The sequence below is a fragment of the Narcine bancroftii genome, chromosome 13 (assembly GCF_036971445.1).
Source record: "Narcine bancroftii isolate sNarBan1 chromosome 13, sNarBan1.hap1, whole genome shotgun sequence".
Taxonomy (NCBI): Eukaryota; Metazoa; Chordata; class Chondrichthyes; order Torpediniformes; family Narcinidae; genus Narcine; species Narcine bancroftii.
In genome coordinates this window covers 46,287,383-46,314,268 of record NC_091481.1, presented here as the reverse complement: position 1 = coordinate 46,314,268, position 26,886 = coordinate 46,287,383, and the positions used below count along the sequence as shown (strand labels likewise).

The following is a 26,886-nucleotide window of genomic DNA, read 5'->3' as shown; positions in this document are numbered from 1 at the left end:
GTGGTCAATCTCTGCGACGGACTGTTGGCTGCTGCATTGGGGAAAAGGTCCACATGAGCTGGTTTAAGCCTGTCAATAGTGAAAGACTGTGGCTTCCATCCAATGTTCAAAATGCAAGTCGACCTAGTTTGTCTGAGTATCCTATAAGGTCCTTCGTAAAGTGTCTTCAAGTGTTGACCAAGTGTTCCCTTTCAGACAAAGATATATTCATAGTTTTTAAGTTCTTCAGGCACAAAGGAAGTGTGTTCTCCACCAGGGGTCAATTTTCCTACAGTGTCCCTTAGCTTGCTGAACAGTTCCTTAGGATCATAATTGGAGTTGAAATGTTAGGGAATGAACTCCCCTGGGACCACCAATGGTGTGCTGTACACGAGCTCTGCAGATGAAGGTTGGAGGTCCTCCTTTGGAGTAGTCCTAATGCCCAGTAATACCCATGGCAGATAATCAGCCTGTCAAACCAAGCCCTTGAGGCTGACTTGAGATGTCAATGAAATCTTCCCTCATTCCATTAGCCTGGGGATGATAGGCATTTGAATGATGAATTATTGTACTGAGCAAATAGTGCTCCTCTATCTGAAGTAACATGAGCCGGTAAACCAAAATGAGACACCCAGGAACAGAGGAGTAGCATCTACACGGACACGGCCTCGGACCACCTGTAAAAAGTAATGGTATCCTCTTGAAATAGGAAGTGGACCAACAATGTCCACGTGGACATGAGCAAAACAATGAATAACTTCTGGGAAGGACTGCAGTGGTGCCTTAATATGCCACTGAACTTTTGATTTCTGGCAGATGTGATAGATTATGTTATTTTATATTGTATATAGATATGTTTTAAAGAGATAAATTGTGGCAGGTTTTTTTTTAAAGTGTAGGTCGCAAACAAACACTTCACAACATTGATCTCATTTAAAATTCCAGAGCTCTGAGTGCCTTTGCAAACTTTGAAGAATGCTTATAGAGACTTTACAAGTAGGTGTTAATTGGACATGCTGTGAAGTAATCATTATTTGGAAAGCAACAGATGAATAGACAGAAGATTGGGTCTGGTGCTGCAGTCTGTCTGAAAGCAGTTTGCTGTTCTAAAAGGGTCATGTGCTTTTCTCAGAGAGAGAGAGAGAGAATTCAGTTCTACAGTTCAGCAGCTGCAGCTGGAACTGGAACAAGCTGGCAAGCTTGTGGAAAAACCCCATTTTGAAGACAGGTTGTGAGTTCTGAGTTCAGCCTTGTGGCTCGTACAAGAGGAGATGACAGGCTGTATAATGTTTCATTTGAAATAAGGGAAACATGAAAGGAACTCAGTGGTGACCTGAAAGAAAGAGATTATCATCTGGAAAACGCTGTGGGGAAAGTTTCTTCAGCAAGACACTGAAGTGGCTGATCGAAAGGAATTAGTTTGTGTCCAACGAGCAACAAATCTCTCTGAAAACTGACAAGAAGTGGTAACCATTTACCTTTTAATCATCAAAGCCTGGTGAACTTCATAAATGTTAAATTCTGTGCACAGTATAAGAATTGCCTGATATTGGTGAACTTAGAGAAGTGAGATTGGACTGAGAATTGAAGAACTTTTCTGAACTTCTACACACATTACATAACATGTGCGCTTAGAATTAAAAGGGGGTTAAAGTTTGATCCTGTTTTCATGTTTAAAGATAATTAAAAGCAACTTTTGTTTAAGTAACCATCTGTCTTGGTGACTTTCTATTGCTGCTGAGTTTTGGGGTCCTCTGAGCCCATAACATTTGGAGGCTCATCTTTTCTGATTGAAAATTGGGGTCTTGGGATCTTAAACATTTGGAGTTTTTGTGATTTTTTTTTCAAGCTAATTTAAAGCGCGTGTATGAGTGTGGAAAACAGCAGCAATGGATGTTAGTACATTTTTGTCACAACCATCACCTGCGGAGCTGCAGAGGTAAAGAGGAACTGATGGTCATTGCCAAGGCATTAAAACTGACTGAAGTCTAGCATTAGAGGAGAAAAAATAGTGAAATATTATATTGGTGAGGGAAAATTTGTTGATAAAGACATATAATTTTCCAGAGGATAGATCTATTGAATTGGAATGGGAGAAATTGAGGATAGAAGAAGAAAGAGAATAATGGAACTTTGAGTTGCAGAAAAACACAAAATTAGGTAGAGGAGGCTGAGAGATGGAGAGTATATGAGGCAGACCAAGATGAAAAACAAAGAAGCTGAATAGAGGATATATGAGTTAGAGGTAGCTGAAAAATGGAGGGGGGGATGATGAAAGATGAAGAAAATATGACGGAGATGGAGGAGGTAAGAGAGCTGAGGCTGTAACTCCTGAGGAGAAGTTTTTGGCTAGTAGAGAGGTAAATCTCGTTCCACCTTTTGATGAGGGAGATGTAGATACATATTTTCAGCTTTTTGAAAAGGTTGCTGAGAGCTCAAGATGGTCAAAAGAAAAATGGCCTCTTATGCTCCAAAGTGTATTGAAAGGAAAAGCACAAATTGCATAATCTAGTTTGACTACAGACCAAGTGGTAAATTATGACAATGTTAAACAAACAGTATTGAAAGCTTATGAGTTGGTTCCAGAAGCATATAGACAAAAATTTAGGAACTTGGTGAAAGCATGGAACCAATCTTATATAGATTTTGCTCTGGGAAAATCTCTATGTTTTGACCAATTGTGCACCTCAAAAGGAATAAATAATGATTTTAACAGAATGAGAGCATTGATGTTAATTGAGGAAATTAAAAGGTGTGTTCCAAATGAGATTAAATTATACCTGGATAAGAAGGGACGTGGCAACAAACACAAGGTTAGTGGATGAATATTCCCTGATTCATAAACAAATTTTAGAATAGTAAGCCTTTTCAGAGTGTTAATGAGGAACAGATTAGTAAGCCTGTTAAGAAGGTTAATGTGGAGCAGACTGAAATTAAGTCTGGGGAGAATGTTAAGAGAAAAGATGAAGGTAAGGTGGGAAAGGACAGAACTTCATATTTGTATGTCATTTTTGTAAGAAACCTGGTCATATTAGTGCGAATTGTTTAGTGATGAGAAGGAGGTTTTACCAGAAGCATGTATTCAGACAGTTGAATTTAAAGAGAGCAGTTGTTCTAAAGCTGACAAGGGTGTTATGGATATTTTCAAACCTTTTGTGTCAGAGGGCTTGGTTTCAGTAAAGGAGGGAGAATCACAGGTTCCAGTTAAAATCCTTAGAGGTACTGGAGCTGCCCAATCCTGTTGTTGGAGAATGTTTTAACTTTTCATCAAAAGACTGACACAGGGGAGACAACTTTTATTAGGGAATGATTTGGTAGAGGATAAAGTTGTGTCAGTTTTGAGATTAATAAATCAGCCTAATGAGGATGACGTTGAAGAGGATTGTGAGATATATCCTGCATGTGCTGTAACGAGGTCTTTGTGAAAGAAAATGATGAGAGCTGAGGAAGATCCAGTTAATCGAGACTTGCCCAGTACTTCTGAAATAGTTTTGAAAGAAAAGGTTAATTGTGAGAGTAAGGATTTCTCTTTGACAAGGAAAGAGTTAATTCAGCAAACAGAGGAAAGATACTTGACTTAAGGGACAAAGCAACTTTAACAGAAGATTAATGAAATGGCCTGTGGATATTACTTGAAGGGTGAATTGTTGATGAGGAAATGGAAACCTCTTGATATTCCTGCTAATGAAGAGTGGGATGGGGGGTGGGGTGGGGTGTGATCCATCACGTGGTCATTTCTAGAATTTACTAGAATGATATTTTAAATTTAGCCCTCAGTACACCTTTGGGTGGTCATCTTGGTGTAAAGAAAACCATGAATAAAATTTTGAGTCAATTTTTCTGCCCTAGTTTGAGGAAGGATGTTGTAAATTCATGCTGGACATGTCACTTTTGTCAGGTTGTGGGGAAACCTAACCAGGGTCCTCCAGTGGCTCCATTACAGCCTATTCCTGTTGTTGGGGAACCTTTCACTAGGGTTATTGTGGACTGTGTGGGCCCCCTGTCTAAAACTAAGTCTGGGAATCCGTATGTGTACAGAGTTAAGATTTCCAGTAGTTTTACCATTAAGGAATATTAAAGCAAAAACAGTGGAAAAGCTTTGGAAAGATTTTTCACAGTTTTTGGATTAACAAAAGTGATCCAGAGTGATCAATTTATGTCTGGGTTGTTTCAACAGTTGATTTATGAGTTGACAATGAAATAGATCACTTCATCTGCGTAACATCCTGAAACTCGGAGCTTTGAAGAGATTTCTTTCTACTCTTAAAAATATGATGAGGATTTATTCTCTGGAGAATGCAAAAGATTGGGATGAAGTTATTCATTTACTGTTGTTTGCAGCAAGGGAGGCTGTGCAGGATTCATTAGGTTTCAGCCCTTTTGAAATTGTGTTTGTACATCAGGTTAGAGAACCTTTAATGTTGATAGAAGAATAGTGGGTGAATGAGGATGTGCAGTTGGACTTGCTGGATTATGTTTCTAAATTTAAAGATAGGTTACAAAAAGTGTGGACTTTGGCTCAAGAGAATTTAGAAATGGCTCAGGGTAAAATGAAGTGTTTATTTGACAGGAATGCTTAAGTGAGGAATTTTAAGACAGAAAATAAAGTTTTGATTTTGTTTCCAACACATGACAATCCTTTGAGAGCTAGATTTTCTGGACTGTTCGTAGTTAAATCAAAACTGAATGATGTTAACTATGTTGTTAACACTCCAGATCGAAGGAATAAAACTCAGGTTTGTCACATAAATATGTTGAAACCTTATTATGAGGATAAGGGTAGTGGAGAAAAATCTGTATCAGAGGTGTTAGCTGTTGACAGGGTTGAGGAAGTTATAGATCATAAGATTATGGAAGCAGAATCTTGTGAGGGAAACCTTAAAGAAACCATATTTCCTGTACATCTGTCTAACTCAGCAATTTTGGAAAATCTGGAGGTAAAGATAGGTCATCTTAAGTCACAAGAAAGATGCAGTTGAAAGAATTAATTTTGAAATAAGCAAATTTATTTCCTGATATGCCAAAAAGGACGTCAGTGATTTATCATGATCTGGATGTGGCAGAGGCAAGTCCCATAAAACAACACCCATATAGAATAAATATTCAGAAGAGTAAAATCATGGATCAGGAGTTGGAATATGTGTTGAAGTATTATATTATTAGACCTTCAAAGTCAAATTGGAGTTCTCCTTGTGTTCTGGTATCTAAATCAGATGGAGCTGTTGGGTTCTAATTAATGGAGAAAATTCTTAGAGATAGTACTTATAAACATCTGGATAGACAGGGTCTGATCAGGAGCACTCAACATGGATTTGTGGGAGGAAGGTCATGTTTGACCAATCTGATTGAATTTTTTGAAGAGGTGACTAGGAATGTGGATGAGGGTAGCGCAGTGGATGTTGTCTATATGGACTTCAGTAAGGCCTTCGATAAGGTACCACATGGAAGGTTAGTTAGGAAGGTGCAGTCTTTAGGTATAAATTTTGAGATAGTCAAATGGATTGAACATTGGCTGAAAGGGAGAGGCCAGAAAGTGGTAGTGGATCATTGTCTGTCAGGTTGGAGGCCGGTGACCAGTGGTGTGCCTCAAGGATCTGTATTGGGCCCATTGTAGTTCGTTATATACATTAATGATCTAGATGATGGGGTGGTGAATTGGATTAGTAAATATGCAGACGATACTAAGATAGGTGGAATAGTGGATAATGAAGAAGGTTTTCAAGGATTGCAGAGGGATTTGGGCTGCTTAGAAAAGTGGGCTGAAAAATGGCAGATGGAATTTAATGCTGATAAGTGTGAGGTGCTTCATTTTGGTAAGAAGAATCAGAATAGGACATACGTGGTAAATGGGAGAGCATTGATGAATACAGAAGAGCAGAAAGATTTAGGAGTAACGGTACATCGTTCCCTGAAGGTAGAAACTCACGTGAATAGGGTGGTGAAGAAGGCTTTTAGTATGCTGGCCTTTATCAATCATTGCATGGAATATAGGAGTTGGGAGGTGATGTTGAGACTGTATAAGACGTTGGTGCGGCCTAATTTGGAGTTCTGTGTGCAGTTCTGGTCACCTAATTATAGGAAGGATATAAACAGAGTGGAGAGAGTGCAGAGAAGGTTTACCAGAATGTTACCTGGGTTTAAGCATCTAGAGTATAGGGAGAGATTGGACAGATTGGGTCTTTATTCTTTGGAGCGTAGAAGGTTGAGAGGGGATTTGATAGAAGTATTTAAGATTATGAAAGGGATAGACAGAGTGGATGTGGATAGACTATTTCCGTTAAGAGGAGGAAAGATTAAAACAAGAGGACATGAGTTAAGAATTAAAGGGCAAAGGTTTAGAGGTAACATGAGGGGGAACTTCTTTACTCAGAGAGTGGTAGACGTGTGGAATGAGCTTCCAGGAGAAATAGTGGCGGTGGAGTCAATTGTATTATTTAAGAAAAGGTTGGACAGGTATATGGATGATAAGAAGATGGAGGGTTATGGGCATTGTGCAGGGAGGTGGGACTAGAGAGGGGTGTTTGGTTCGGTGCGGACTAGAAGGGCCTAATGGCCTGTTTCCGTGCTGTAAATTGTTATGTTATGTTATGTTAACTTGACAAAGCTAAATTTCTTACTAATTTGGATTTGTTGAAGGGTTACTGGTGTGTGCCTTTAACTGAGAGAAGAAAGCCATCTGGTTTATATGAGTATAAGTGAGGAATTTTAAGACAGAAAATAAAGTTTTGATTTTGTTTCCAACACATGACAATCCTTTGAGAGCTAGATTTTCTGGACTGTTCGTAGTTAAATCAAAACTGAATGATGTTAACTATGTTGTTAACACTCCAGATCGAAGGAATAAAACTCAGGTTTGAAAAATGCCCCTGCAACATTCCAAAGGATGATAAATTTGGTAATCCAAGGGTTAACACATACAGATGTTTATATTGATGACTTGGTCACAAAAAGTGGCACATAGGAAGAACATCTGAGGGAAATGGTCAAATTGTTTGCAAGATTATCCAAAGCAAACTTAACTCTCAATTTAGCGAAAAGTGAATTTGGACATGCTACTTAGGTCATGTAGCTGGTTATGGCAAAGCTGCACTTATTCAAGCTAAAGTGAATGTAATTTCTGATTTTCCTATTCCCAATGGGCAAGAAAGCGGTGAGAAGGTTTTTAGGAATGGCAAGGTATTACTGGAAATTTTGCTGAAGTTACTCCTCCTTCAACCAATCTTTTAAAGAAAGGGGAGAAATGTGTGTGGACAAAAGTATGTCAGAGATCTTTAGAAAATTTAAAGGAGATGCTATGCCATTACCCTGTTTTCTTTAGTGGATGCCAGTGAGAGGGCAGTAGTTGCAATTTTATTACGAAAACATGATGAAATTGACCATCCACTTACCTACTTTTCAAAAAAATTCAATGTTCATCAAAGGAACTTTTCCACTATTGAGAAGGAACTGTTGTCTATAATACTTGCTCTGCAGAATTTTGATGTACATCTCGGTACCTCTCATGAAGCACTTGTGATATTTACTGACCACGATCCTCGGGTATTTTTGAAAAAAATGAAAAATTAAAACAGAAGATTGTTAAACTGGAGTTTAATATTGCAAGAATATAATCTGCAAATTAATCATATCAGAAGTACAAATAATAAAATAGCTGATTATTTGTCAAGATGTTAAACGATCATGTATAGAAATATATACTCTCAAAATTGGGTTACATTGTTATAACATGTGATTTTAAAGTCAGTTTAGTTATAACTGGATTTTAACTCGAGTTAAAATTCCTTTGTAAGGGGAAGGTGTGACAGATTATGTTATATTTTATATTGTATTTAGATATGTTGCAAAGGAGATACATTGTGGCAGTTTTTTCTTTTAATGTAAGTCACAAACAAACACTTCACAACACAGATCTCATTTAAACTGCCAGAGCTCTGCTCAAGCCAGACAGTCTAGGTTCCAAGTACATTTCCAAACACTTTGAAGAATGCCTATAGAGACTTCACAAGTAGGAATTAATTGGACCTGCTGTGGTGTAATGGATTATTGTTTGAAAGCAACAGATGAACGTACTCAGAAGTTTGGGTCCAGTCCCGCAATCTGTTTGCTATTCTAAGGTCATGTGGTTTTGCAAGCAGAGAGAGAGAAGAGACAACACAGGTTTTCTCTAAGAGAGAGAGAGAGAACTGGTTTCTACAGTCATGACAAGCTAGCAGCTTGTTGAAAACCCATTTTGAAGACGGGTTGTGAGTTCTGAGTTCAGTCTGTGGCTGGCTAAAATGTTTCACCTGAAATAAGGGAAACAAAAGGAACTCTGTGGTGACGTGCAGGAGAAGAGGCTATCATTTGGAAAACCCTGATGGGGCACGTTTCTTCGGCAAGGCACTGAAGTGGCTGATTGGAAGGAATCAGTTTGTGTGTGTCCAACGAGCAACAAATCTCTCTCTGAAACTAACAAGAACTTTCCTGAGTGGTAACTATTTAAGCACCAGAGCTTGATGAAAATTCATAAATGTTAAATTCTGTGCACAGTGTAAGAATTGCCTGATTCCTGTGAACTTGGAGGAATGAGAAGTGAGATTGGACTGTGAAACAAAGAATTTTTCTGAACATACACACATATTATATGCACATGCACCTAGAATTAGAAGAAGGTTAATAGTAATAAGTTAAAGTTTGATCCTGTTTTTATGTTTAAAGAAAATTAAAAGTAACTTTTGTTTAACTATATGTCTTGGTGAATTTCTATTGCTACTGCATGGTCTGAAGGGCCTGTTATTTTCTATTCTTCGATGTTCTTTCTTGCTGTGATAAGCCCACCAACCCAGAATTCAAACCAATATATCTTCTCTGAGTTGCCTCCAGTACAAGTATAACCCTACCCTCCAATCCATTTGCTGCCTTAACTACTTGCTCTACTCTTTAAAGGTGTGTTTCATGAAGGAAGGTATGAAAATTCTTTTCTATAGTCATGTATGTAATCTCTATATAAACAATATGTTGCCTAAGGAGATAACCTCATTTCTCCATGTGAAAATGCTCTGCCAGATATTTGCCCAATCTCTATCCCGCTCTGCCTTTTTGCACAATTTGCACTTCCACGTATTATATCATGCAACCTGACGGTAAAATCAGTCCTTTCATCAAAATCTTTCCTGCAGATTTACCTGCACTGGTTGAAGGACTGGCTCCAGTGAAGTTGCCATTCATTGTTGTTTTAGCACAGGTAGAACGCAGGAAAGAAATATGTAGGCTCTGATCTTCAATATTCCTGGGGTTTTTTTTTTGTAGATTTCTGCCATTCGCCACCAAGTCCCAGATGACTCGTTCTCTTGGATTCGCTGGCATCAGACAGCTGATTTTGGATATGCTCCAAACCTCAAAATGAGAAGAACATTCATGGCTGTTGCAATGGACCTAGGGGATGAGAAATCTCCTTACGGCATGTAAGTTACAACTGGTTTCAAAGGTATCTTCAAGTTGGAGGAAAATGACTTCTGACATAGCCATCAGGATGGAAGGCTAGACATGAATGGAACACACTTCAATTGTCCAATTCAGACTGCATTTTCACAGGAGCTGGAGTATCAACCAACAAAGATTATGAGCAGAAACAACAAACTAAATGACAGCATCTGTGAGGTAGACCCTACCTAAACAGATCATCTTTGCAGAGCATTGTAGCAAAGGAAGCATATGAATGATTATTGGTCAGTGAAAGACAAGGTTTTGCTATAATTAGCATCCTTTGATCAATCAGAATCTTCACAGACAATTATTTGTGATAGATAGTCTCTTATACATAGGCAGTTGCAGTAGAAAAGTTGTGAATGACGTTCCTGCAGGATTGAATGGTTAAATGGGAATCTTAGCTGCAATCCCAGATAATCTTGCCCAATTTTTTGATGTAGGTTCTTTTCCATCCCATCTGTGCCAGTGAATGTTCCTTAGTTCTGACAGTATGGCACCAAGTCACATCATGGGTCTCTGACTAACGTTTGGAGTTGGTCTAGAATTCACAAAACTCAAATACTGTGGAATCAGATTTGTAGACAAGTGCCAGTAAACATTGACTTTCATATGTTTCAGCATTCATCCTCGGTATAAACAAGATGTAGCCTACAGATTGTACCTTGGTGCTTGTGCCATTGCATATGGAGAGAAAGGAATTGTTTACCAGGGTCCTTTTCCAAAAGACCTCCAGCTCAAGAACTCCACAGAATTGAACATCATCTACTCCCAGGAACTTGCCATCTTGGAGCTGAGTAAAGACATATTTGAGGTATGATACAATTGTGGGCAGATCCAACAATTTTTTGATAGAACTCCCCCTTCACACCTGAATTTGTTTGGGATAGATAGAACGATTTGCACAACTTCCTAAATCTTCCATGCAGAGATTCATTAACAATGTTAAATCTTCTGATTCTGACCCTCAGGAAGGGGAATATGGTTAAGCATGGTCAACGTGCATTTAGAAAGAAAACAAAACATTCAGCTGATCTCCTGGATGATTTTAAGCATGCAACCAGAAATACAGCTATGAGGGAATGAAGGAATATGGTATATTTAGATTGTTGGAATACTTTCAATGATGCAGAAACATCAAAGGGCAGAGTGGACTGAGGGCATTTCACAAGTGCTGCAGTGATTACGAGGTAAGTTAACCTTTGTATCAGAAGGGGTTGACTGCAGCTGTGAGGGAGATGTGGCGTTTGTTCCACCATACCTAAAGTATTGTGTGCAGTTTTAATCATATGCAAGAAAGAATGTACTTGGCATACAGTGCAGCAAAGATTTACCATTCGTGTTTCATGAATGGTGAATGTACTGCTTAGAGATTAAGCAGACTTGGACAATGTTCTCCAGTTTATAAGGATGAATAAAGATCTTAAAACTTAAAGAATTGTTGCAGGTTGTGAAAGCTGTTCTTTGGTTTATTTTATGATCAACAACTCAAAATTACCAGGTTTGTCAATATCAAAGCATCTTATTCAAACCTAAATACCACACTAAAAGCAGTATATTTGTGTATCCATGTGGGCTGGGTTACCCTTTTGGTCTCATGAGAGACGTAGATGCTCAGTGTTCCAGCTTCTAATTAGTTGATCAGACTATTTTGCTGCTGAGCAGGTTAATGATCATCTCGGGGTTAGTAATTCGTCTAAGCCCACATTGGGAATGCAGTTGTGCAATCAGTTTTGGTAAATTGGCCCCACTTTCAAACAATTGGGCAAAATATTCTCTGCATCCACCTGGTCTGTTCTTCTCATGATTGTGTTCACTTCATCCTCCTGCGCTCCAAGAAATAAAGTTGTAAACTGTTCAACACCCTGTGTCCTGGCACCATAAAGTGGGGCCTGAGTCACCAGTGTTTTAACTACAATATAACTTCCCAACCTTGATACTCAGTACTCAAATGAAGCCTTTTTGACAACCATATCTACCTGTGAGACCATTTTAAATGTACTAGGTACCTGTACTCTTCAATTCCCTCTGTTTTACAATACTCCCAATCCACAATTTACTTGTGTAGGTCCTACCTACTTTACACCTCCCAAAATGCAATTTCTTTGTATTAAATTCCACTAACCATTCCTCTTCCAACCTGTCCACCTGATACAATTAAAATTCTGCTCCAATCTTTGGCTACTGTCTTCACTGTCTACAATACCAGACATCCACAAACTTACTGATTACTCCATGTCCTCTTTTATCTTGATCATTGATATAACTGACAAACTTGCACTGAACACTGTGGTCCACCACGAGTCACAAGACTCTAATCTGACAAGGAGCCCTCCACCATCATCATCTGATTTCTACTACAAAGCCATTCTGCGATCTCTCTTCCAGAGCAGCCTACCATGTGAAATCTTATCAAATGCCTTGCTGAAATTCATATCTATATTTGTCAAGCTTCTTAATCACATTTTCAAAAAACACAATTAGATCTGTGAGACACGACCTCCCACTTTTAAAATCACATTGGCTATCCCATTCAGCCCTTGTCGATCCAAATGCATGTATACCTTCTCCCTCAGAATATCGAGTAATGTACTGACCACAAATGTTAGGCTCATTTGCTTGTAGTTCCCTGTATCCTTTCTTGTAGAGGCACAATATTTACTATACTCCAGTCTTCTGGTATCTCACTTAGACTTAACTTGTAATGGAGCCATTCTGGCTTTTTCCATTACAAATCTGCAGGGCACCTGCAGTTTACTCTCTTAATTTCCAAATGGTTATATCTGATCAGGCCCAGGAGACTTGGCTAACTTCATGTGCATCAGGACACTCAGCACCTCCTCAACTGTAATTCTAATGGTTCTCCAGATGCTCCTATTGACTGCCTCAAGTTTCTCAGTAAACAGATTGAAAACCTTACCCATCTCCTGTGGGGTTCTATTTTTTTTTCTGTTTTCGCTTTTCTCCTTTCTGTACCGATTTTAAAATCTCTTGGGATTATCCTTAATGTTGTCTTCATTCCCCACCTGATTTCCTTTTCTAGCTTCCTCCTCAGTTCCATAAATTCCTCCAGGTGCACACTTGATCCCAGCTGCCTATACCTGCCGCAAGCCTCCTCCTTGCTCTTGAAGAGAGCATGTATTTCCCTTGTCATATAAACTTCCCTACACTTGCATGTCTGCCCTTCACTCTTACAAGAACGTGCATGTCTTGGACTCTTGTCAACACACTTCTTAAAACATCCCATTTGCTAACATTCCTCTTCCTTCAAGCAACCTGTTCCAATAAACTTCAGCTATTTCTTGACTTGAACATTCAAAGTCGGCCTTGCGCAGTTCCAAATCTTAACTACAGACACGAAAGGCTGGAGAAACTCAGCTGGTCAGTATACCTTCACTGCACCACCCCCCACCCGCTCATCGCAAGAATGTCCTGTCTCCAGTTCAGAGACCAGAAGCGTGCACCATCCTCCAGCTGAGGATCACCAAAGCCCTGAACAACTGCTTCTGTTCTCAAAATCACTCATAATAAAAACCTGCATTCCATTACTTTTCTTCAGCACCTGTGCAGTGCCTGCATTCCAACCTTCGGTGACTGATGCACCACAATGCCCAGGTCTTGTTGCACCACCCCTTTATCTACTTCAGAGAAGGGTCTACCTTCCTGCCATTGGCACCAAAGTGCAGAATCTCATATTATCAACATAATACTGCATCTGCCACACCCTCCCAATCACTCCAATGCGCCTTCCAGCCTCTTAGAAACTTTCTCACAACTCAGACTCCACCCAGCTTTGTGTCAGCTGCAATCTTGCCTTCCTTGTAATGTTGGGGTTTTATTATTGCTCCTCTCCCAATGATCAGTGAGAATTGGAGACGATGTAAGCAAATCACAGAAAGGTGCAAAAACTTTAGGGTTATGGGACTGGGGATTTTGAGTTTCCCAATATTAACTGGGATGCCCTAGTTTAATGGGTGTAGGATTGTCAAAGTACGTCCAAGGTAGTCTTTTAGGACATGCCTAAATGTCTGATAATCCTACCAGAGAGGAGGAAAAGAAACTGGGTGGGGATGGAAGAGTCAGTGAGGGGAACCTCTGGGAACAGTGATCACCATTCTGCATATTTCAAGGGTGCTGTGGAAAGGGATGAGATTGGTCTTAAAACAAAAAAAAGTCTGCATAAGCTGGGGTCAAATACAATGAACAGATATGCTGGAGAAACGTAGCTGGTTGTGCAGCATCTACAGGATGTAAAGGATAAGTAACCTTTCAGTTAGAGCTCTTTGTCAAGGTATGAACAAAAAACCAGCAGGGGCCTGAATAAAAAGGGGGGGGAGGGGAAGAGGCAGAAGGAAGGGGCAGGGGGAGAAGTAAAGGGTAAGAACACAGTTGCGAGGGTCAAAGAGAAAAGAGCTGAAGTGATGGGGAAAGTAGCTATCTGATATGAGTAGGAAGGGAATGTGGTGGGGAAACAGATAGGGAGGGAGTGGGTGGGAAACTGGGGGAAAGGAGACAGGGAGGGAGTGGGTGGGAAAGTAGAAGAAAGGAGAGAAATTCAGAGGGTGTAAAAGAGACCATGAAAAATTCTTGCCAGCTAAGATTAAAGATAATCCTGAATTATTCCCACATAATATTGGGGGCATGAATAAAAAATGGGTCCCTTTAGAAGCAAAGTGTGGAGCTAGGGGATGTGGGTAAGATGTTGAATGAAGACTTCTCATTTGTATTCACAAGGAGAAGGGCATGGAGGATTGTGATTTCAGAAAGGGGAACATTGATAATCTAGAGAATGTCAGCCATAAAAAGGTGGACGTGTTAGAGGTCTTGGACGCATAAAGATAGATGTTCCCATGAGCAAATGAGATCTATCTCAGAATCCCACCCCTCTCTCCCACAACCCTGCCCACAAATACCTCCTCATCTTGGTTGCAGGCAAAATGGTGGAGAATGTGTGATGCCGGCCTCCTTGCAGTCCAGACACGTGGCAGCTGGCTTCCACAAGTAAAACATTGAAGTAAGAAGCTCATCGACAATTCTGAAATTGGCAGAAAATTAGCTCCCTGTAAACAAAATAACATTCAATAATCTGCCAAAAACTCTTGCTAAGTGCATTTAAGAAAATGTATTTTTAAATCACAGCAACAGAGAGCTTGGATGTCTGTTTTCATCTTGTGATCAAGTTGAGGAATGCTCTTGTTAAATGAGAAAGTCATCACACCCTCTTTGCTGGTTATCCATGTCCTGATAAGTTTGTGATTGGAAATGGAATGGCCTGTGGTTAGCTGTGTGCTGTGATTGCTGAGCTCAGTGCAGTCAACCAGTGCTGGTGACTAGATGACTTTATTATTTTATGCCCAGGTTCACTGCTGTTTCAAGAGGAATTCTTTGAGCTGTCGCTGGGTTTCTGCTCCCATGTTGTATTATTCCTTCAACGTACTGTCTCTATCTCTTGAACAATGTCAGCACGCAATACATGGAATACGTTATGCATGGAAGGAATGGCCTTGTGACCTGAAGAAATGTCCTCTGTACAGCAAAAGCTCAACGTTGCCTGCTCCAACCTTCGTAATACCCAGAAATTATTATTTCTAAATCTGATGTGGGGGGGGGAGAAAGACAGGTACATCAGTAAAATAAAATCACATGTTTAAAAGTAAAAAAAATTATGTTATTCTTTATGTCGGCTTTTTAAAAGTTTTTATTATTTCTGTGACAATTTCACATATGATTAAATTTTTTGACTTAGATATCTTTCAGTGATTTTTTTTGGAGGTACAGAATCTGGGATATCTGTGCAAGTGCAGGATTCACTTTTATTAGAAATGACATTGTTTAGAATTTGCCAGTAAACAAGAGAGATGAAATCAGACCTTGCCAATGGAACAGTGAGGGAACCAGAGATTGGTGAGTCAGAAGGGAGCTTTTCATAAAGCTGAACCTTTAAATAACATTTTGATTCCAAAGTGGATTTTTTTTTAAAGTGTCCAAAGCTCCCATGCACTTAACCTATTGATATCCCTTTGTAGGTTTATTGTGTTAACAAGATCCAGGAGGAAAATTCATGCATTCGAGTCTGCTTTGTCATTCGAATCGTGGCTGATGTCGCCTTAAACAAAGGCTAGATAAGTCAAGAGAGAGATGGGACTCAGATAGAAATTGATCCATTTTGCAGCTCTGATCTATGTTGGGGCAGCTTGAGCAATACAATTAATGTAAGGTGCAATATACTTTTTTTCTTTGCATCAGCTGTACCTTTACAAAATTAAATAAATTGAAATCTGTATTATCCAGTTTACGTTTTCGATGCAGCCAAGATATAGTGACCTTTTTGCATTCGACATGGTCATGCCCTTCTGGGAGTCCTTCTGGGAAGATTTGGGGAATCTCCTGGAACAAATTACTAGAATTTGATACCCTCAGGTGCCAGAATTGTTTTTATTGGGGAAATTAGCAGATATGAGGCTAATTGAAATTTGTTAAACGTGCTTTAGCAGTGGCCAGGAAATGCATAACTCTTACTTGGAAATGTGATTCCCAACTGAGTATGACCTGCTGGAAGTCAGAAATGCAGAGTTGTGTTCCCCTGGAGAAGATTACTTACAACCTCAGAAATTATTACAACATGTTTTTAAGAACTGGAACCTGTATTTAAGATACACAAAGATTAACCTTTAATGTTTTCTCCCTCCGGTCTCCAATACCACCATCTCCAGTATCCCTAGTGATGTCTCTGTTAAGACATTTATCCCTTAAGGGAGGAAGTAGCTCTGGACGAATCACGTCATGTTTCATCTGTATGTAATTAATGCTTTTGGAAAAGATGATTTTTGTCACATCATATGGGAGAATTACCTCCTTTTTCCTTTGCGGGGGGGGGGTGATATTTCTCTTTTCCTTTTTTCTGTTTCCTACTTTGAAGGATCGGCACGGTGTGTAATTTTTATAAACAATAGTGGAGAGTTTGATTATTTTAATCATGTGTTGATTGTTCCTTCTTTAAATATCCACATGTACTTCAGTTCTGGTGTTTTCTTATATAGATCTGTTATGTTTCTTTGATTTTGTTTGTTTTGTAATTTCATATTTTAAAATCTTTTTTTTTAAATCACGGCTGGTGTACTTTTCAACAACATTCTCCTGTTTTATCCCCATAATTTTAACACCCTTATGAATTAAGAATCTATCAACCTCTGCTTTAAATCTACCAGTGTTCTCTCCAACTTGCCTTGCCTTTTAACCCACCTCTCTTCACTCATCTGTCAGAGTGGCTGCAAAACACTCAGCCCCCTTGTCCAACTCATTAAGGTGGGTTGTCACACACCACAATGATCCCATTGACTCATCATTGACCCATTTATCCTGACTATTTTCTGTTTGTTGGCCAATCTGCAGCAATGTTCCACTCATTTGTATGGTAACTTTTTATATATTAATTCCTGAGATGTTGGGTTTATCAAAGGCTTGCAGAGTCGCAGAGTGAGGTTCCAAGTGGACAGGGGTTTCATTCAAGTATAGACAGGCCTAGTGAAGCTGGAGAGGTGTAGTAGATTGAAGGCAACATGGAAACTGACATCACATTTTCTTAATTTGGTTGGGAAATGTATAAAGTCTTTTTTTTAATGAGATGTTAAAAGGTGCTCAAGTTTGAGGGATCTGGGTATTTTTGCACTTGGTTCACTGAATGTTTATCTGCAGGTTCACCAAGCAACTGGGACGACAAATAGTATTTATGTTGGTTATGCAGTCCCTTAATAGATCAGAAAGATTTTATGCAGTCCTGGTCTCCCACCAAAGGAAAGGTAAACGTACAAATGAGTATGGGTTTGTGCTATGAGGAGAATCAATACCTTCTCGGATTTGAAGAAAGGTGATTTTATTAAATCTTATTACAGGTGGCACGGTTAGCACAATGTTATTTCACGGCCAGTGACTGGGGTTCTAAAAGTTTGCACACTTTTTAAAAATACTTTATTTAAAATTTTAAACCACAATACATTAAATTATGTTCGAGTATGATCATTCATATACAAAAAAAACGTGGTATATACCAAATTCCCACCTCCTCCCCTCCACCGCACTAACCCTCCCTTCAGGCCCTCTTTGGGGTTACCACCCCAAAGATAGCAGAAAGAAAGAAAGGAGATTCAACCATCAATAACATAATAAAATACCACGGATTAGGGCCGTAGAATTTAAACCCACCTAATCCAAATGGGGCTCCACATTTTCTGATTTTTTTTTTAAAGATCATTATCACATAGATTGTACATTATCTTTTCCAATTAAATACATAATCTCAATTCTATAGGCCATCATTGCAAATTTAAATCAATCTCATTTTTCCAAGTAATCGCTATACATTTTCTCACTACAGCCAAGGCTAATCTTAAATGTCAATTGGATACTAGCTAATCTCAATTTCAAACCCAAAATTTTAACATTACCTAATAAAAATAATGTTGGTTCCATCAACAATTTAATCTTTAAAATTTTCTCTAAAACCTCCTTAAATCGTGTCCAAAATGTTTATTAGTATCAAATGACCAAGTAGAATATGAAAAAGAACCTACTTCTTTATGACACCTAAAATATAAATCTGAAAGAATTAAATTATATCTCTTTAATTTTTCAGGAGTTAAATATAACTGATGTATAAAATTAACATAACATATAACATAACATAACAATTACAGCACGGAAACAGGCCATTAGGCCCTTCTAGTCCGCACCGAACCAAACACCCCTTTCTAATCCCACCTCCCTGCACAATGCCCATAACCCTCCATCTTCTTCTCATCTGTCCAACCTTTTCTTAAATAATACAATTGACTCCGCCGCCACTATTTCTCCCGGAAGATCATTCCACACAGCTACCACTCTCTGAGTAAAGAAGTTCCCCCTCATGTTACCTCTAAACCTCTGCCCCTTAATTCTTAACTCATGTCCTCTTGTTTTAAACTTTCCTCCTCTTAACGGAAATAGTCTATCCACATCCATTCTGTCTATCCCTTTCATAATCTTAAATACTTCTATCAAATCCCCTCTCAACCTTCTACGCTCCAAAGAATAAAGACCCAATCTGTCCAATCTCTCCCCATACTCCAGATGCTTAAACCCAGGCAACATTCTGGTAAACCTTCTCTGCACTCTCTCCACTCTGTTTATATCCTTCCTATAATTAGGCGCCCAGAACTGCACACAGAACTCCAAATTAGGCCGCACCAACGTCTTATACAATCTCAACATCACCTCCCAACTCCTATATTCCATGCAATGATTGATAAAGGCCAGCATACTAAAAGCCTTCTTCACCACCCTATTCATGTGAGTTTCTACCTTCAGGGAACGATGTACCGTCACTCCTAAATCTTTCTGCTCTTCTGTATTCCTCAATGCTCTCCCATTTACCACATATGTCCTATTCTGATTCTTCTTACCAAAATGAAGCACCTCACACTTATCAGCATTAAATTCCATCTGCCATTTTTCAGCCCACTTTTCTAAGCAGCCCAAATCCCTCTGCAATCCTTGAAAACCTTCTTCATTATCCACTATTCCACCTATCTTAGTATCGTCTGCATATTTACTAATCCAATTCACCACCCCATCATCTAGATCATTAATGTATATAACGAACAACAATGGGCCCAATACAGATCCTTGAGGCACACCACTGGTCACCGGCCTCCAACCTGACAGACAATTATCCACTACCACTCTCTGGCCTCTCCCTTTCAGCCAATGTTCAATCCATTTGACTATCTCAAAATTTATACCTAAAGACTGCACCTTCCTAACTAACCTTCCATGTGGTACCTTATCGAAGGCCTTACTGAAGTCCATATAGACAACATCCACTGCGCTACCCTCATCCACATTCCTAGTCACCTCTTCAAAAAATTCAATCAGATTGGTCAAACATGACCTTCCTCCCACAAATCCATGTTGAGTGCTCCTGATCAGACCCTGTCTATCCAGATGTTTATAAGTACTATCTCTAAGAATTTTCTCCATTAATTTACCTACCACAGACGTCAAACTTACAGGCCGATAGTTGCCAGGCTTCCTCCTTGAACCCTTTTTAAATAACGGAACCACATGCGCAATGCGCCAATCCTCCAGCACTATCCCCATATCTAATGACATTTGAAAAATTACCGCCAGAGCCTCTGCTATTTCTTCCTTCACTTCTCTCAATGTCCTGGGGAAGATCCCGTCTGGTCCCGGAGACTTATCCACCTTTATATTCTTCAAAAGCCTTAAAACTACACCTTTTGTAATCTCTATATACCCCATATTTACCCAATTTGCTTTTTTTATCCCACATCTCCCAATATCCTTCTCCTTAGTGAATACCGAAGAAAAGAAACTGTTCAATATCTCCCCCATTTCTCTAGGTTCCACACACAGTTTTCCACTCTGATTTTCTAAGGGACCAATTTTGTCTCTAGCTTTCCTCTTACCATTAACATATTTGTAGAACTCTTTTGGATTAGTTTTCACCCTGCTTGCCATAGTTTTCTCGTACCTTCTTTTAGCTTTCCTAATTCCTCTCTTAAGATTCCTCTTACATTCAATGTATCTTTCAGACATCTCCTTAACTCCATGCTTCTTATATCTAATGTACGCCTCCCTTTTTCTTGTAATGAACTAATCTATATCTTACATTAACAATCTTAGTCATACTATCTTAACATAAATTCTACAATCTTCCTGATTAATTACCACTTTAATCTAGATTTATGTAAATCTAATTTAGGTATTTTATTCTGAAATAACAAATACATTTCAGTTACAAATTTTCTTCCCACCTTCCATTAGTAAAATTTCAAATTTTGACGGCCTTGGCAACCTCAAAGTATGTCCAAAATTATCCAATAATAAAGCTCTAACTTGATAATAACAAAAAAGATAACTTTGTGGTATTTCATATTTTTCCTTCATTCTTTGAAAGAGATAAAATAAACTTCATAACAATCTTGTACAGTCTTAATTCCTTTATGATCCCACATTTTCAAAGGCTGGTTATTAAGAGTAAATGGAAAATGTTTATTCTGATATAAAGGTGTTTTAGCTGAAAATTTCCCCTGTGTACCTATTTCCTCATTTATCACACTCTATAATTCAATTAAATGTCCCAAAATAGGTGAATTATAAATAATTATTAACTTAGAATTCCATTTATAAATAAATTGTTCCATCTTCTTCTCACCAATTTTAGTTCACCAATTTTAGTTAACTCAATATTAGCCCAGATGAATGGATTTTCCAAATCAAACATTCTATTAATAAATTTCAATTGTGCCGCTCTATAATAGTTTTGAGAATTCGTGAGTTGCAAACCTCCCAATTCATACCTCTAAGTCCATTTTTGTAAAGATACCCTAACCATTTTATCTTTCCACAAAAACTTCCTAACTATAGAATTTAGATCTTTGGAGGAACTTTGCAAGGAATAGATTGAAAAATATGTTGTAATCTAGGAAAAATATTCATCTTGATACAATTAACTCTGCCTATTAATGTTATAGGTAAATCTTTCCATCTATTTAAGTAATTTTTAATTTTATGAAAATAAAGGCAAATAATTTTAAAATATGTTCGAGTATGATCTAAATTTTTATCCAACCTTGTACTCTGTGGTGATATGAAAGAAAGAGGTTATCATCTGGAGAACCATGATGAGGCATGTTTCTTCGACAAGACACAGAAGTGGTTGATTACAAGGAATCAGTTGTGGGTGTCCAGCAACCAACAAATCTCTCTCTGAAAACTGACAAGAACCTTCCTGAGCGGTAACCATTTACCTTTCAAGCACCAAAGCCTGGTGAACTTGATAAATGTTGAATTCTGTGCACAGTATAAGAAATGCCTGCAACCAATAAACTTGGAGGAATGAGAAGTGAGATTGGACGTCAGTCAAAGAACTTTTCTGAACTTGTATACATGTGCGCTTAGAATTACAAGGGGGTTAAGTTAATAGTAATACTAGAGCACCTCGGATGCCCCTCGAAGTTCCTCAACATGGTTATCCAACTGCACGAAATCCAACAAGGTCAGATCAGATACAGCAATGAGCTCACTAAACCCTTCTCCATTAACAATGGCGTGAAGCAAGGCTGCATTCTCGCACCAACCCTCTTTTCAATCTTCTTCAGCATGATGCTGAAACAAGCCATGAAAGACCTCAACAATGAAGACGCTGTTTACATCCGGTACCACACGGGTGGCAGTCTCTTCAATCTGAGGTGCCTGCAAGCTCACACCAAGACACAAGAAAAACTTGTCCATGAACTACTCTTTGCAGATGATGCCGCTTTAGTTGCCCATTCAGAGCCAGCTCTTCAGCGCTTGATGTCCTGTTTTGCGGAAACTGCCAAAATGTTTGGCCTGGAAGTCAGCCTGAAGAAAACTGAGGTCCTCCATCAGCCAGCTCCCCACCATGACTACCAGCCCCCCCCCCCACATCTCCATTGGGCACACAAAACTCAAAATGGTCAACCAGTTTACCTATCTCGGCTGCACCATTTTATCGGATGCAAGGATCGACAATGAGATAGACAACAGACTCGCCAAGGCAAATAGCGCCTTTGGAAGATTACACAAAGTATCTGGAAAAACAACTAACTGAAAAACCTCACAAAGATTAGCATATACAGAGCCGTTGTCATACCCACACTCCTGTTCGGCTCTGAATCATGGGTCCTTTACCGGCATCACCTACGGCTCCTAGAACGCTTCCACCAGCGTTGTCTCCGCTCCATCCTCAACATTCATTGGAGCGACTTCATCTCCAACATCGAAGTACTTGAGATGGCAGAGGCCGACAGCATCGAATCCACGCTGCTGAAGATCAAAATGCGCTGGGTAGGTCACGTCTCCAGAATGGAGGACCATCGCCTTCCCAAGATCGTGTTATATGGCGAGCTCTCGACTAGCCACCGAGACGGAGGTTGCACCAAAGAAGAGGTACAAGGACTGCCTAAAGAAAGCTCTTGGTGCCTGCCACATTGACCACCACCAGTGGGCTGATATCTCCTCAAACCGTGCATCTTGGCGCCTCACAGTTCGACGGGCAGCAACCTCCTTTGAAGAAGACCGCAAAGCCCACCTCACTGTCAAAAGACAAAGGAGGAAAAACCCAACAATTTTCCCTTGCAACCGCTGCAACCGTGTCTGCCTGTCCCGCATCGGACTTGTCAGCCACAAACGAGCCTGCAGCTGACGTGGACTTTACCCCTCCATAAATCTTCGTCCGCAAAGCCAAGCCAAAGAAAGAATAAGATAAAGTGTGATACTGTTTTCATGTTTAAAGATAATTAAAAGCAACTTTTATTTAAGTGATCATTTGTCTTGGTGAATATCTATTGCTGCTGGGTTTTGGTGTCCTCTGGGCTCATAACATATAAAGATTCAATCCAACTAATAAACGTTGATCCAAGCCTAAATTTTTCCAAAACTTTAAATAAAAAACTCATTCTACCCTATCGAATGCCTTTTTGCCATATAATGATAAGACAATTGGTATGTTGGATTTCTCCCAAGAAATATAAATCAAACTAATTAATTTAACAATATTATCTGCAGAATAATGAATTTTAATAAATCCAGCTCGATCTAAATGAATTAAACTGGTAAGTAATTCAATAACCTATCTGCTAGAACCTTAGTTACAATTTTATAATCAACATTTAACAAAGAAATAGGTCTATACGATCCAGTATTTTAAGGATCTCTGTCTTTCTTAAGGATAACAGTTATAATTTCCTGAGGTAAAGAATCTGGTAAAGAATGAACCACCATTGCTTGTTTCAGTACATCCATTAACAAAAGCATTAATAAATCTTGAAATATTTTATAAAATTCACCAGGAGATTTCCCATTAGGCATTGATTTTAAGCTTCTATAATTTATAAGTAAAGGGAGCATCTAATTCATTACATTCTTGAATACTCAAAAAAGTTAACTGAAAATCGGCTAAAAAAATTATCATTTTTTACCTCATCCTTTTCAGATTCAGATGTATATAATTTAATATAAAATTCTTTAAAAGCATAATTTATATCTTGGGGGCTATATGTAATTTTTGAATTTTTCCTAACAGCATTAATTGTTCAAGAAATCTGTACTGAGTTTAATTGCCACGCCAATACTTTTTGGGCTCTTTCCCCTAATTCATAATAGTTTTGTCTAGTTCTTTTTAATAATTTCTGTTTAATGTCTGTAATGAATTATAATGCAATCTTTTTATTTATCAATTGTATCTTCTTAGTCTCCGTTGAATTCTGCTGTAAATTATTTTCTATCTTTTTCCAATTTATCAACCTCACTACAATATTGTTTCTTAACTTTAGTCGAAAAACTAATAATTTGTCCTCTTAAATATGCTTTTAAAGCCTCCCACAAAATAAATTTACTTTTAACTGAATCTATTTATTTGTAAATATTGTTGTATTTTGACTCATAAAATTACAAAACTCTACATTTCTTAACAATAAAAGGGGGGGGTGGCATGGCATGTTGCCGCAGGAGGAAGACGTGGAAAACACCTCACCTGGCAGAATTTATTAATTCCCGATTTCTTAAAAACTTATTAAAATTTAATTGTCTTTAAATAAACTTCTTAGAGGTCCTAGAAGATGGCTACAAAGAAACCTAAACCTCAAACTTAAAAAAAAAATTGACTACAACTGAAGTAACATTGTTGGAAGAATCCGAGCCTACCTTGAAGATTCAGCCTTCGATTTTAGTTCCTCTCGGCCACGATCGATGAAGACTTCCCAGGTAAGAATCCCAGCTCCTGTGCTGACCTCTCAGGGAACTGAGGAGAGTGGCACTGGAGCACGGAGGAAAGCTGGAAACGGCTACAGACCAAGTGCGCATGCGCAGGACATCACGCATGTGCTCTGCTGAAGCGACCGGAATGGAGCTTGAGGACCCAACTTCAGCAAAGGTGGCAGGACATACACAGGCCAAACAAAAAGCCCATTCAGAATTTTAACAGAGGAGGAAGAAAAGGAACTTGAGGAGAAGAAGGAAGCTTTATACAACAATCTTAAGGAGAAGAAGTAGAAGAAGAGGTGGGAGACCAGTATGTTCAAGGTGAAATGGGTCCATGGAATATTTGGAAATGGTTTTGGGAGATAAATTGGGAAAAGTAGAGTAGGTTACATGCACACTTTAAAACCGGTTTTATTTGAAATAGTGGCGATTTCATATCCACAATACTTTGCAGAAACTGTGCAGAATGCCTATGGATTTCACAAGTGGCTGTTAATTGAAGTGAATGAATGGACTATTGTCTGTAAAGCCACTGCAAGAGACAGGCTGTCTCCTAATACCTTTTTGCAGTAAGGTCATTGCTGGGTTCTTGTTTACCTAAAAACAACAGATGAACCAGAAGATTGACTTCTGTTGTTTTCTGGAGAAGGTCGGGTGTTTTTTCCAGGAGAGAGAGAAAGAGAGAGAGTGTCACATGGGCTTTCTGGCAGTTTTCAGTCAGTGTCTCAGAGAGACAGAGAGAGAGAGACAGACAGACAGACATACAGAAGGGAGTCTTGGACTGAAAGTTGTAACAAGCCAGGAGAAGCTTGTTGGAACTGAAACAGAAGCTCCAAAGCGGTGGATGGCTGGAAGTGCTATCTGTCTGATGTTTCTCTTGGAATAAGTGGAACAGAAAGGAACTCTGTGATAGCCTGAAAGAAAGAGGTTATCATCTGGAGAAACCCGATGGGGCAAGTTTCATCAGCAAGACATTGAGTTGTACCTCAGTTGTGGAAATCCTGGAACAACAAATATCTCTCTGCAAACCTAAAAAGAATCTTCCTGAGCGGTAAACATTTACTTTTTGAGCACCAAAGCCTGGTGAACTTTATATCTGTTTAATTCTATGCACAGTGTAAGAATTGCCTGCAACCAATGAACTTGGAGGAATGAGAAGTGAGATTGAACTGTGAACCAAAGAACTTTTTCGTAAATTTACACACACACTACATACATGTGTGCTTAGAAATTGAAGGGAGTTAAGTTAAAAGTGATAAGTTAAAGTTTGATTCTGTTTTCATGTTTAAAGATGATTAAAAACAACTTTTGTTTAAGTATCCATTTGTCGTGGTGAATATATATTGCTGCTGGGTTTTGGGGTCCTTTGGGCTCATAACACTATGTTACCCCAACTCCTCTTGTTCCACAGGCTTATTTTAAAAATTTGAAAAAATGGACTTAATTAGTCAAAAAAGGATGCTAAATTTGCTGAGGTTAAAGCTGAGGTTATAAATCAATTGGGAGTGATTAAAGAGGAAATAACTGAAGTGAAAACAGAGGTGACAAAATACAATAAATCTGTTGATAAAATTAAAATTCAGAAATGTGAAGAAGATTTTTATGATTGCCATATGGAAGTGAAACTGTAAGGATACAGTCAAAAAATTGAAGACTCTTTTACTGCATGGGAAGTTGAGAAGAAAGGTTTGTTACAAAAAAGTTGATATGTTGGAGAAGCAGAGCAGGAGATAATGTGAAAATTGTTGGTTTGCCTGAAGATTTTGATGTCAATAATCCATTTTTTTAAAATGGCTGCCTGAATATTGGGACTGGAGAATTTTCCAAATGGAGCACATAGGGCACTAAGGGAAAAAAACGTATCTAGGGCAACTGCCACGCTCTGTCTTGATTAAATGGTTACACTATCAAGATAGGGAAATGATTTTAAGAATGGCAGTTCAAAGAACAAGAAAATGTGACAGGTATTTAGAGGTGGTTTGGGAGGAATTTCTTAAGCAGGTTGCACACACACATGTTTCAAACACAGAATATTTGCAGAACTTTTGCAGGGTGCCTTTTGCAGAAAGAGCAACCAAGGTGCAGAATTCATCTGGCCTGGGAGAGCATGTGATCTTGGCAGGCAGAGGGAGAACAGTCTGGCTCTCAGAGAGGGAGGATGTGAAACAGAGAGGGAGGGTGTGAAACAGAGAGGGAGTGTATGAAACAGAGAGGGAGAAGAGACACAGAAATCAGTTCCAGAAGGACAAGCTGGCAAACTTTTAAAGGCTGCCTGGTTGAAGGAGAAGACTAGCTGTCTGAAAGGTTACCTGAAAGAAAGAGAATCATCTGGAAAATCCTGAAGGGGAAAGTTTGTCAGCAAGACTGATTGGGAAGGAATCAGTTGCGGATGTCCTGGAAAACCAGCAAGAACCCTCCTAAGTGGTAACCATTTGCCTGTTAAACACCAAAGCCTGGTGAACTTTGTTAAAGTACTAACTTCTGTGCTCAGTGCAAGAATTGCCTGCAACCAGTGAGATTGGACTGTAATCCAAAGAACTTTTCTAATCTTAAATTTACATTACACACACTTGCGCTTAGTATTGGAGGGGGGATTAAGTAGGTTAGGTAGGTTAAGTAATAAGTTAAAGTTTAATTCTGTTGTTCAAATATAATTAAAAA

At 38.9% G+C, this 26,886-nt stretch overlaps 1 protein-coding gene across 4 annotated transcripts in view; it reads left to right on the top strand.

Annotated features, from left to right (window-relative positions):
- siae (sialic acid acetylesterase) overlaps positions 1–15,189 on the top strand; it is a 100,380-nt gene extending 85,191 nt beyond the window's left edge. For 3 of the 4 annotated variants that reach the window (XM_069908630.1, XM_069908633.1, XM_069908634.1), the window contains 3 exons: positions 9,268–9,422; positions 10,066–10,258; positions 14,803–15,189. In XM_069908630.1, the coding sequence (XP_069764731.1) occupies positions 9,268–9,422; positions 10,066–10,258; positions 14,803–15,036 (582 nt within the window). In that variant the 3' untranslated portion in view covers positions 15,037–15,189. Of the gene's footprint in view, positions 1–9,267; positions 9,423–10,065; positions 10,259–14,376; positions 14,459–14,802 lie in introns of all 4 variants that reach the window. The other variant, XM_069908631.1, reaches the window with a different exon arrangement.
- The last annotated feature ends 11,697 nt before the right edge of the window (positions 15,190–26,886 follow it).